Below are 13280 nucleotides of genomic sequence, written 5' to 3'. Positions count from 1 at the left end.
CTAGGGTAAAGTTTCGTTCAGTATCAGCCCTCTCAGAGAGCAGGACAGAAGAATATCTCCCTTTGTCTTACGCACATATCATTCTTTATCAGTGACATTCCCTCGTGCAGCATTTTGGAATAAAAGGAAATGGATGCCAAAGGAGGAGAAATATATTTAAAGAACCAGACTAAAGAACAAAACACATAAACCCTATAACTTAGAAGTAAGTTTTAGGAATGAAGGTGGTAGATAGAGATTGACGTAGACCTACTAAAATGTTTGAATGTCTTTTAAGATTAGTAACAAGGAAGGAGCTTAATATAGACCATATTTCAGAGAACCAAAGTCAACACTTAGACTGTGGCAAAACTAGCTCCTGAGCAGCAAGAGAGGATTGCAATCAAGAAGAATAGGGCATAATGCCAAGGCCGTGGACAGAATTCCCTCTTGGATTCAGTATTTAACCTTAAGGACATTGCATTGCTTGGGAGAGAGGCAAGGTCTAGAACCAGGAGCTCTTGGTAGGGTCAGACTCTTATCTCCCAGAAATCTGAGACCCTGGCAATCCTTGAACCACTGGCAAACAGAAATAGAAGAGGATTCAGCCCTCTGGTTCAGTCCTCAGGCTCTGGCATGAAAACATAAGAAAGCTTTGCCAGCTGGAACTGGTAGTATCTACAGTTGCTTATATTACATTGCTCTCTTGGCAAATTGGAATCAGAACAATGTTAAGATCCTGAAGTTTGAAGAGATAGCAGAAGCCTGTGGTTGTGTTTCTGAGTTTACAGGAACCAAGGCTTGAGGGGAATGAATGACTGCAGCCACTGTAGCCCAGACACAAATCTCTTGTTTCTTCTGGGAGAAAGTGCCCAGCCAGAGGAGAGACCATCATAGCTCTGCTACCTCTTGAGCAAGGGAAAGCAGGAATTTGTGTGGAGCTCAGAGAACCAAGAGCACTTCAGTCACAGAGACATACTTGCCCCTGTGGCAGCCCTGCTGACAGTAGAGGTCCCTTGTCTCAGAAGAGCCCTGCCTTGGTCATTGAGTCTTAAGATGACCCATTTCTTGAGTTTTTATTGGGCTAATTCATCACTTGCCCTTTAGCAAGTTCCATATCCACAACTTGGCCTCATCAGAATGCCATGTGGATAAACTCAAGAGAAATTCCATGAATGGCAATTCTAAAGCAGTCTTGGTTGATCAGATACAAATATACTGGCCACTATGTCTACTATACCAGAGAGTGAATCAAGAAGGTATAAAAAAATTCCAATTTCTTATACTTACTTGAACTGAATACTAACTTGCTGTCAAGACAGTAGACAAAGATTTGTTTGTGAGGCTGTTATTCAGAGCTATATAAACGCTTGGCCAATAGAGATTTCCTCGTAACACAAATCAGTCGGAAAAATGAGCCTACGCAGAGGGCAGGATGAAGCAAGAAGGGGTTTACTATGTATGTAGCTGCTATAAAGGGATTCCAGGCAGAGTTGGGTGTGACTCCTGGAGACTGAATCATGCTCTCTGCTACTTCTCTCTTACTTTATACAAGCAGTCTGATACTTTGTCCTCCCTAGGGTAGCAAAATGGATGGTGGCTGGCAAGAATCTTTCGAGGACTCTCTCTGTGATAACTAACATAGTAAGCCTACAGTTTTGACCCCATTCTGCATCTAAAATTCCCTAAACACTTTGATTTTGAGATTTGGTTTTTGCAACCAAACCTTGGAAATGTTAAAGATGGGCACAGAGCATTGTGGGAAAATCTGAGTAAGACCTGTTATTACAGACTCCTTAAAATCGGTCTTATAGATTGTATGCAGGCAGCCGGTACTGACATGAGGTATGGAATTTGCCAACAAGCATGCCACTCACCTTTACTGATGTCTTCATACTCCAGCCAGAGTCGCCGCTGGACCTGCTTGTTTGGGTACCAGATAGAACAGGACTCCTCAAAGCCGTAGATAGCTTCCTGGATGTAATGGTTGCCGAACTGGTCCAACAACGCCACAAAATCTGCACGAGATGTAGCCCCATCCAGCGAGTGGAGAGCATTGCTGAGGGCTATGGAGAGGCATCACCCAAGGGTAAGAATGAGGGCTCACACTTTGTGTATACAGATTCCCAGGCAATTCAGTCCCAAACATGGAAATGCCTGTGTGGCTCAAAGTGATGTGGGAGAGCTAGCTAGAAGTGTCTGGTGAGTATTTCCATTTAGCTAAATCAGACATTTCAGTTCCTAAGTGAGTATCTTTTAAGCCAGTTGGTTGTATTAACTCTGTGCCAAGTTAAGCAAAACGTTGCCAAACCTCTACTCCTGCCCCCTTTAAATCAATGTTTTTTCTTTTTTTAATCACAGGTCATGACATTAAATCAATTTAGTGAGTTCAAATAATAGCATTTGAAAAAAGCAGAAACAATTAGCATACTCTAAAATAGAAACACAAATACTAGTCGAGAACATTTCACATCATGAAGATAAAGTATCGCTTCATGAAACTTCTGTTGTGTGCATGTGGGAGTATGTGTACGCACAAGGTCACGATACAAAATGTGTTCTAACTGTGGGTAGTGATCAAAAAAGGCAATTGCAAAATACTGCCTTCAGACGTAGACATGGGCAATGAGAAGACAATGACAGAAGAAAGGAAAGAAAAGTCACTAATACATGCCTATTTTATTGCAGAAATTCTAAAATAAAAGGACTGGGAAATGACAAATGGAAAAGAAAACTTGTTAGCCTCCTCTCCCCCAACCCTGCAGGCAAATCTTGGATTTGCTGTCTCTCTTTAAGAGAATTACTGTATATCTGTCTGAAAGATGGCCTATGGTAAATCTTCCAAATCCAATACCTTTTGGATCTGGCTAGCTTTTAATGATCTCCTCTTCTACATACCTGTCTCCCATGAAGGCAAAGTCAAGTCTAGCTCAGCTTGAGACTTCAAGTGCTGAGATCCACATCACAGTGACACCATTGTGTGACTTTGAATGGCATGTGGCAACAGCGATATTTGTTGTTAACTCCTGACATGCACAGCATCTGTGCTGGGTGCACACTGACTATGGAAATGGAGTAAAATCTCTAATGTATTTTCCTAGAATGAAAAGTAGCTTAGTTCTTTCTAGATGTGCTGCACCAGAAGAGTTTCTGTCAGTAAGGTCCCCATCCCAATCACTTCTTGCCAAGAACTCTTTTGTGTTAAAAGAGAAAAAGTTCTGAGTCCCCTGTGTCCTAAGAAAATGTGCTATATCCTTAATGCATTATCTTTATGCACAAAACTTTACTCTTTGTGAGTTTCTGTCTCACTTAACTTCATAACTTCTCTATTTGTCCTCTACCATTTATCTTCCTCCCATTGGCCTTAAGGCTCTACCTCCCTATTGCTGACTCTAAAACCCTAAGTAAGTTTGGAACTCACTACTCCTTAACTTACTAACTATACAGAGCGAGCTAATATCTATTTCTCTCTCTCTCTCTCTCTCAATCCCTCAGTCTCTTCATTTCACTCACTTGCTGTTTAGGAGTGTTAGGCTGATTTCTGGTTTTCCTTCCCCGCTCTTTCTTGCTCTCTTTTTTTAGTTCATTGTATGGAGTCTCTAAATTACGTTCTTTGCATTTGGAATGCTTAATTCTGTCAATTTGTAAAAAGTCTGCTTTTATGTATCCTCTCCACATACTGGATGAGCCCAGGAAAAATTATACCTTCATTGGCTCCGGTCTTGCCCTTTCCTTCTCTTCTGTAGTCCAAGATAACATGTGCAATGTAATCTCTACTTAGAAAAGAATCCGATTCTAGCTATCTGCTCTTTTGGATAAATCTGAGTAAATAGCTCTCACACCTCATGTAGTAGCTACATTTTAGGCTGCATCTTCGACAATGGGACCAAAGGCTTCTCCCCTTGGAAAGGACTTCTAAGTTCCAGAGAAGGTGGGCAGGATAGGCCGCAGCAGTGCTCACCCTGAGAGATGGCCACTTGGTTGAGTTTGATGTGGTACATCACAGACCGGACCTTCCAGTGCTGCAGCACAGGGTACCCAGACACTTCACTGAAGTTCACCATCCCTAAGGACAGAAGAGATGTAAGCTCAGTTCTGAGACTGATTCATAAGTCCCAAATCAAAAAACATGACCCACCTCTATGAGGAGAAGTGTTGTAATTGTGAGAAAATGATTAAATGTTCTTTGATGAAGAGAATTTCTGGAACCACAGTAACAACAGCTATCATTTATTAAACCCTTACTCCATGCCAGGCATTTTGCTAAGCACTTTGCATACATATATTAAGCCATTTGATCCTTGTGGGACAGTTGTTATTATTTGAATTTTTTAAATGAGAAAATTGAGGCTCTAAGGCTGGCTATGTTACTGCAGTAGGTGGTTTCAGAATGATAGTCACTTTCATACGCAATAAATTCTTGTTCTCAAAACCTGACTAGCCTCTCTCTGGCTACCTGGCAAATAGACGTTTTGGTGCCCAGTCATTTTGTCTGTAAAGTGAGAGGCTTAACTGAGATGACCTCTTGCTTCCTTTTCAATTCTGATTCCTACCAGCTGTATGATTTGGGGCCATGCAACTCATTTGTTTGCATTTTGATATCTGAAAAATGGGGATAATGGTATTCACCCTATCTACTTTATAGGCAGGTTGTGAGAACAATACAATTATGGGCATAAAAGTATACTTTGAAAAAAGATAAGGTCCCTAAGACACCAGGTAAGCCAGGATGGGGCTCCAGATGAGTCTGAGGCCAGGCGGCAGTTCTTACTCATTCTGCTATAATATCCCCATAGCAAATTTATATTAAACCCTAGGCTTACTGTAATACACCCGATTTTTACTCTTTTTAATGGTTGCAGTAATTGACTCAGCTCACATACCTGATAACATTGATTTTTCTGTCTCGTTTAACTGATTTGTGTTCAGTATTTAAGTTTTAATTACTCTCAGGCTGATAATGCTTATTTCTTCTTTACCAGAAGGAACAGTATCAGGGTGACTAAATCATTAAGTGGCAGGAACAGCCAAATATTGAGTGCTATCTCTGTGCCAGACATTGTGATAGCCATGTGTTGTCTCATTTCTACTAATGGAAAAACTGAGGCTCTGAGAAGTTAAGTTAGTTGTCCAAAGTCACTCTCAATAAACACAACCTTACAGCCTCTTAGTGATGTTATTAATGGGCTGTTCTTCCTTGAGTACCTTGAAGGAAGAGTGTCACCCTGTTTGAATTCTAGCCATTACTATAAATATAAATGCTACCGAAACAAAATAATTAGGTCATAGGAAAAAAAGTTGCCTTGCTAGGTTTAGAAAACCAATTTTAGCTTTATTTCTATGCTTAATCTTTGCTATATGTGTAAGTTATAGGAATATATACACACTTGCATATGTGTGTACATATTTATATATATACAAATATAAGAGCAATATATAGTACATTTATATATATTATGCATAGAATGTGTGGTGTGTGTGCATATCTACAAATATAATGGCAATAATACATATGTAGTGAATTATCCTGCCATTTTGACCCATGTTTCTTTCAGGCTAAATCAACTAATTTAATACTTAAACTGGATGAAGAGTCGGTAGGATTAATTAGCTGCTTGTCAACCCTGATCAAATTAGGTGAGTAACTGCCAAATTTTCATTTCTGTGTGAATTATATGGGAATAATTTTTGGTAAGGCAAAAAGAAAACAGGTCAGGAAACGTGCTTAGTGAATCAATTGCTTAAATTTTATCTTAGGCAATCAAAGGTAAGCTACCTGAAACTAAGAGAAGGTTTTTAGTATTCTTTTCTTTCAAATATTCTTTTAGGGCATTAATCTTTGTGACTACCAACAGTCATACTACTACATACTTTGGCTTTTAACTTTCACGTTAACTTCAGAAGCATACAAATGGAATTCTAACTTTACAAGTTTAAGACTTCAGTCACATGCTTTAAAGGTACATTTTATGAGAGCATAAGATGTGCATGATATGTAGAACTATTTAATATAACAAGTATTGTCTAATTAGGTCAGCTCAACGGCTTTGCTTTTAGTTTGAAAAGTTTATTTATAAAAAAAAAATAACAAGTCCACTAAATAAAAATTTTTCAAATTATTAGGCAAAACCACCTTTAATTGAATTATTTCATAGGGGAAAAAGAAACAGGAAAGAAATCACAAAGCCTGAGCTCTAAGGTTGGCTGTGATGCTGCAGTAGGTAGTTTCAAAATGACCGTCACTTTCATACCCGTAACTTCTTGTTCTCACAACCTAACTATCCTCTCTGGCTACCTGGCACAGGGATCTCTCTGTTCCCAGTTGTTTCATCTGTAAGGTGAGAGTTTTAGGTGAGATGATCTCTTGCTTTCTTTTCAGTTTGGATTCCTACCAGTTGTGTGACTTTGGGGAGGCCACTCATTTACTTGTGTTTTCATGTATGAAAAGTGTAAATAATAGTATTCATCCTATCTACCTTACAGGCAGGTTGTGAGAACAAAACAAAATTATGGGCATAAAAGTTCTTTGAGAAAGCTGGGCGCGGTGGCTCACGCCCATAATCCCAGCACTTTGGGAGGCTGAAGCGGGCAGATCACTTGAGGTCAAGAGTTTGGGACCAGGCTGGCCAACATGGTGAAATCCCATCTCTACTAAAAAAAAAAGAAAAAAGAAAAAAGAAAAATAGCTGGGTATGGTAGTGCGTGCCTGGTGCGTGCCTGTAGTCCCAGCTACTAGGGAGGCTGAGGCAGAAGAACTGCTTGAACCCAGGGGCCGGAGGTTGTAGTGGGCCAGGCTCACGCTATTGCACTCCAGCCTGGGTGACAAAGTGGAACTCTGTCTCAAAAAAAAAAAAAAAGTTCTTTGAGAGAAGAGAAAGTATCATACACATACATGGCCTCCATAATTTTATCATGGTCACCCTCCTTACCTCTCTCTCATCATACATAACTGCGTAAACTTGGCATTTCTTAATTAGTGCTTTTGTTAAAACTTCCTGGGCTTTTTAGTCCAGAACAACAGAGGGAAGATAAAATAAAGAAACAAGCACAGATGTTGGGTGGGGAAGAGGGGTAGGGTGTTCCATATCCACACAGAATGAGCCAAACAACTGAACTCCATTACTTAGTTGATCAACATTTCTCCTGGATGCATTTATGCCACACCATAGTCAGGGAACAGTTACATAACTGTTCATGCTCAGAAGTGTTTTTCCATGCCTACTTAACAGATAATAATTCTGTTAGTTAAAACGAAAGGGGTATTTTAAAATATATATTTTCTAGGTGAGCCATATGACATACTTTCTCAAGGTGCCCTTGACAGGCAGTCAGTGTCATGCACGTACGTGTGAAGAGACCACCAAACAGGCTTTGTGTGAGCAATACAGCTTTTTAATCACCTGGGTGCAGGCGGGCTGAGTCCGAAAAGAGAGTCAGCGAAGGGAGATAAGGGTGGGGCCGTTTTATAGCATTTGGGTAGGTAAAGGAAAATTACAGTCAAAGGGGGGTTGTTCTCTGGCGGGCAGGAGTAGTAGTCACAAGGTGCTCAGTGGGGGAGCTTTTTGAGCCAGGGTGAGCCAGGCACAAGATAATGTCATCGCTTAAGGCAAGAACCGGCCATTTTCACTTCTTTTGTGGTGGAATGTCATCAGTTAAGGCGGGGCAGGGCATTGTCACTTCTTTTGTGATTCTTCATTTACTTCAGGCCATCTGGGCCTATACGTGCAAGTCACAGGGGATGCGATGGCTTGGCTTGGGCTCAGAGGTCTGACAGTCAGGTTCGATTTTTTAAAAAATTTTATTATTTTGGGACACATTTCTGCTGGATGACTATTTTTCAAGCAATATCTCTGACTATGTTTTCTCAAGAAAAAAACACTAATTTTTCCTACCTATTCTTGAAAAAAGAAGAACTGAAAAGACTTTACCGGCAATATTCAAAGCAAGAAAAAGAAAGAATAAGGAAGAAAGGAAGAAAGGCAGGAAGGCAGGAAGGGAGGGAGGGAGGGAAGACACTAGCTTTTTCTTGTTATTTTTTCTGAAATGTCAGGGATATATGTATATTGCCCCAAAGTTCTAAAGCCAAGAGTCCATCCCCTTTGGATGAACTTTAAAAAATTCTAAAGAGCCCAGAGGTCCAAACCTTCACATAGATTTGATGACTGTGGCACCCAACAGGCCTATGAATGCAGCCAGCAGCCTCCTCTACCTCCTCTGGACTTCCTTCCCTTTCTCAGCTGAAAGACTGAATACACAAATGGACAACGGCCAGATTATATATAAAAATAGAACTCTGATTCACAATCCGCAGCAACCAGCTCAGAAAAGCAACCCGTTATCTAGAGTAACCAGCCTAGGAAGTCAGTCTACTATCTGTAAGTCAGACTGATAGGAAATCAGACCACTATCCATAACAAACAGCCCAAGAAGTCAAAAAATAACTGCTATAACAATTGACACCAAACAACCCAGACTTGATGAGTAGCTGACAACTTCCCTGTTTTTTTCCCAGTTCCACTTAAGTCCAAACAGAGAAAGTACAATATGCACCCCTAACCAATCACATAGGATGCTCACTTCTAGTTAAGCCACCTACAACTTTCTCAACCGACAGCCTCCAATATGGGCATACTTGAAGACTTTCCTATTTTTCTCTCTAAAGCTTTTCCACTCCTCTGCCTGTCTTTGAGTCTCTGCCAAAATACAAGTGATGACGGCTATAGCAAGCCTCCAAATAAATAGCCTTTGCCTGTTCTTGTTTGCTTGGTCTTTGTTTATTTCCATATAACATGTAACACCAAAAAGTCCTGTTATTTTGATGAAGAGGGAAGCCAGCAGCAAGATAAGACATGTAGTTCAGTATTTTCCAGTGTGTTCTTCAAACTGATAATTCTACAAGATAGAAATAGGTGTTATGTGTGAAAATGATTCTCTAGTTAAATGGACTTGGGAATTGCTGGCTTAAAGTGAAAAGGATTTCTTTACTGCAGGGCTTCTAGGAAACTTCTCTAATGTTGAGGTGTTGTGTATTGCTGAGAGGAGGATACTCTTTCCAAACATATTTGAAGGCAGAACCCATTTATGAATGGAGCTATGACTTTTCATAAGAAAAACAACAAATAAAAAAACACGCTTGGAAATGCTGATATAGAAGATTCTTAAGATTACTTTAGCTCTAAAATTCTCTAAACTAAATTTACGGGAATTATGACCTATAATAGTAGATAGAGTGAAATGATATAAGATTCCCCGTATAAGTCTAGGAAAGATACAATTAAAATGTTCCCAGAACTAGAGTTAACATGGGGAAGATTTGGCCAAATATCTCTTTAATAGATTCTTCTAGTTATTCTGGGCTTTAAAACAAACCCATTCCCTGCTTACATCAAAGGAAATATGTGATCTTGGCTTAACTGGTACCACTTCTTAACAAAAATAGGTTAAAAACAAACACAAGGTAGAAAAGTAGCCAGGTCAAGATTCCCATACATTTAGCTTAGAGGATTTTAGAGTTAAAGTGATCTGAAGCTTAAATTTGACTGCCTCGGGACCATCAAAATAAGTGTCCCGTCTGGGCATCCTTCTATTCCTTTTACCTTCAATGGGCCAAATTAGGAGAGGACCAATGGCATGTGGAGGAAGAAGTTTCTATCGTGAATGAGGACCAGGTTTAGATCTTTCCTTGTTCCCACAGATGGGGAGTCAACCACATGTTTTTCTGATATTTTTCAGCTCTATCCATGCTCTCCTCCCCAAAAGCTTCAGGTAACATCCACGACTTTTTCTGGCTATCTCATAACTGAAGTAAAATCTCCTCCCTCTACCATAAGTTATATTGTGAGAGAGGTGTCCTGCAGATCTTTAAGCAGAGCCATGTATCTTATTACCGGTGTGTCACCTATGCTATTTGTATGTGCCACCTCACACGTCTTCAAGGCATTTTACATACACATGTGGAATGTGTCTGCCGAAATGGTTTGGCAACAAGGAAACTAGATTCCTTAATGCCAGAGATGCAGGCTTTAGAGATATGTCCAGAAGTTGCAATTTAATTTCTTCAGATGTGTGTATATGTGCATGTGCATGTGTGCATGTAGTATTTCATAGGGTCACTGATTTTGAAGGATTTATTCTTGGTCCAGAATATATCTAATTGTTTTTTTTTCTTGCTCTTTCTTTTCTATAGGGTAGATATTACTTCATAGTTTTCATACTATTTTCTTTCTTCCTTTAAATATTTATTTATTCAACACACATAGATCTCATTATGGGTCAGGAACTGTTCTAAAAGCTTTACAAATATGAATTTATTTATTCCTCATAGCAATACTGTGAGGAAGAGAGTATTAGAATGCCCATTTTTACAGGTTAAAGAAATTGAGGCACAAAGAAGTTAGGTAATGTGTCCAGATCATGCAGCCAGTGACGAGCTAAGCCTTGCTGACCCGCTCCAGAGCTGAGGCTGTTAAACACTATGCTATATTATATCAGACAGACCTACATTGCATCCCATTCAGGTCTAAACTCACATTTTTAACATAGCTTGATGCCTGGAAGAGACCTACCCTTAGCTGAACTCATTCTTTAGAAAAGGAAGAAAAAAGGAGAGAAAGGTGTGAAAGGAAAATATTTTGGGCCCCCCAAATCACTAAGCTAAAGGGAAAAGTCAACCCGGGAACTGCTTAGGGCAAACCTGCCTCTCATTCTATTCAAAGCCTTTCCTCTGCTCACTGAGATAAATGCATATCTGATTTGCCTCCTTTGGAGAGGCTAAGAGAGGCTAACCAGAAACTCAAAAGAATGCACTCATTTGTTTCTCACCTATCTGTGACCTGGAAGCCCCCTCACCTCTTAGAGTCTTCCTGCCTTTGCTTCCAGTTGTCCCACCTTTCCAGACCAAACCAATGTACTTCGTATATATATATTGATTGATGTCTCATGTATCCCTAAAGTGCATAAAACCAAGCTGTGCCCCAACCACCTTGGGCACATTGTTGTCAGGATGTCCTGAGGCTGTGTCACAGGTGCACGTCCTCAAGCTTGGCAAAATAAACTTTCTAAATTAACTGAGACCTGTCTCAGACTTTCTGGGTCTACAGAGGTATAGAATAAGGAAGACAGAATGAATAGGGAGAAGAGTAACAGAGAAACATACAAAGCAATCAGTGGAATTGAGCTCATGTCTAGTTTTCTAGCAAGTGTTGCCAAATCTCAGTCAGCTGCCTCTCATTAGTCCATGGGACACCTTGAAGTCTCTTCCTTGGCCCAGGAGGTGCCAGCTGGGGGTCTTCAGAGGCACAGGCAAGCATACCCAGAGATTCCTGCCTCTTCTAATTAATCTGTGTGTTTGTTCCATAATGAGTCTGAAGGAAAAATACTGCTGGGCTCAAAACAGTACTGAGGGGCAGGCATTATTATCCCCATCTTATGATGGTGGACCATGAGGCCACATGAGACTCTATTGTCTAATGGCACACAGCTTGAAAGTAGCAGAGATGCAAACCCAGGGTCATGTGACAACAAAACTGTCATTTTCTATTTCCTCATGATGGCCGGTAAATACTTGCCAGGAAACCCAACAGTAGCAATGATGGATATTTAGGTGAGAGTAGCAATCTAGCTTCTCTCTCTGCCTCTGTGACCTGGTCACTTCCTCTACTCCCCCAAGAACTCCAAGCAACTATTATCTTATTTGTTTTCAATGCATCTCTGTGAAACTAACAAGAAAATACACTATTAGGACCACTTTGCAGGAGATTATATGATAATATCAACAATTTTATTGAAAAATAATCCTAACAGCATTCAGTTTTATGGCTGAGCTTTTATTGTGTATCAAGGAAATCACTGGCTTAGAAACCAAAATAAGTGAGGTCAAATCTTAATTTTATGAAACTGCAGGAAGCTGCCTGTTTGTGCCAGTTGAATAAGGTTGAGAAGGCACACTCACCAGTCAGGAAGTCAGGGTCAGGGGTGGGCTCCGAGATCTCCTCTAGGCATTGATTCTCCAGGGGGACAGTGGCCACCACAAGACCATCTGGCAGTTGCTGGTCTAAACCACGAGCAAAGTTGTTTTGCCTAGAAACAGGGTAGACCTTCATTTCTTAGTGTTCAGGTGAACCTGACTCCTCACTGAGCATTTTTGTTTTTTTTTTGTTTTTGTTTTTGTTTTGAGATGGAGTTTTGCTCTTGTGGCCCAGGCTGGAGTGCACTGGCATGATCTTGGCTCACGGCAACCTCCACCTCCCAGGTTCAAGCAATTCTCCTGCCTCAGCCTTCCAAGTAGCTGTGATTATAGGCATATGCCACCATGCCCTGCTAATTTCAACCCACAATGTAAGTGCAGTGGCACAATCATAGCTCACTACAGCCTTGACCTCCTGGGCACAGGTAATCCTCCCACCTCAGCCTCCTAGGTAACTGAAACTACAGGCATGTGCCACCATACCTGGCTAATATTTTGTATTTTTTGTAGAGATAGGGTTTCACCATGTTGCCCAGACTGGTCTCAAACTCCTGAGCTCAAGCGAACCACCCACCACCTTGGCCTCCCAAAGTGCTGAGATTATAGGCATGAGCCACCATAAATGGCCTCCCAATGTAAAATTCTTTCTGAACCAAGAAGTTCCCCTCACCCTGAACCCCATTGTAAATACACGTCAGGAGTAAGACGTAATGGGTATGGTTGGTGGGGTAAGGGCTGGCAGATATGGGAAATAAACCAGCTGAAAAGATCTACCAAAAGGGTAAAGAATACGCTTTCCTCTTTCCCAACTCAGTCCCTACTTCCTGACCCCCTCTCGACAAGATCTAGACAGAGTCAGTCTCATTTCTAGACTACAGTGAAGACTTCAGCCACCACTACATTAGTGATGACACCTCACTTCTTGCCTTTGGCAAACCAATTCCCAGGCTAAAAAGGGAAATGTTAGTAATGTCTCCTGTCTACAACAGAAAAAGCAGCTGATTCCAAAAACTGTCTTGAAAATTTACTATCAGTTTGCTCATAAGAGTCTAGGCCCAGGTTTCTGTCAACTGCTGGTCCATATCATAATACTGACATCCTCCTCCTCTTCCTCTTCTTCCTCATCATCATCTCCTGGAAAATATTTCCCTGTAGGTTCTAAGAAGATGTATTTAAAGAGTCCAAGGCAGAACAGGGACAGGCATTGAATGGAGAATCACCTAGAAATATTCTAAATCAATGATTTGAAACATTTTATTCTCAGGATTCCTTTACACTCTTAAAAATAATTGAAGGCCCCAAGCAGCTTTATTATATTTATATAAAAAGGCCCAAT

The 13280-nt window shown here is 40.6% G+C and overlaps 1 protein-coding gene across 4 annotated transcripts in view; it reads right to left on the bottom strand.

The window, feature by feature from the left end:
• ASTN1 (astrotactin 1) overlaps nt 1-13280 on the bottom strand; it is a 374655-nt gene that overhangs the window by 139610 nt on the left and 221765 nt on the right. For all 4 annotated transcript variants that reach the window (XM_017952723.3, XM_017952711.2, XM_017952715.2 and 1 more), the window contains exons 14-16: nt 11930-12057; nt 3941-4045; nt 1857-2045 (exon numbers count right to left, since the gene is read on the bottom strand). In XM_017952723.3, coding sequence (XP_017808212.2) covers nt 1857-2045; nt 3941-4045; nt 11930-12057 — 422 coding nt within the window. The remainder of the gene's footprint in view (nt 1-1856; nt 2046-3940; nt 4046-11929; nt 12058-13280) is intronic.

This window comes from Papio anubis, chromosome 1, assembly GCF_008728515.1.
Source record: "Papio anubis isolate 15944 chromosome 1, Panubis1.0, whole genome shotgun sequence".
Classification (NCBI taxonomy): Eukaryota; Metazoa; Chordata; class Mammalia; order Primates; family Cercopithecidae; genus Papio; species Papio anubis.
The sequence above is the reverse complement of the archived record's forward strand: the minus strand, read 5'-3'. Positions and strand labels throughout refer to the sequence as shown.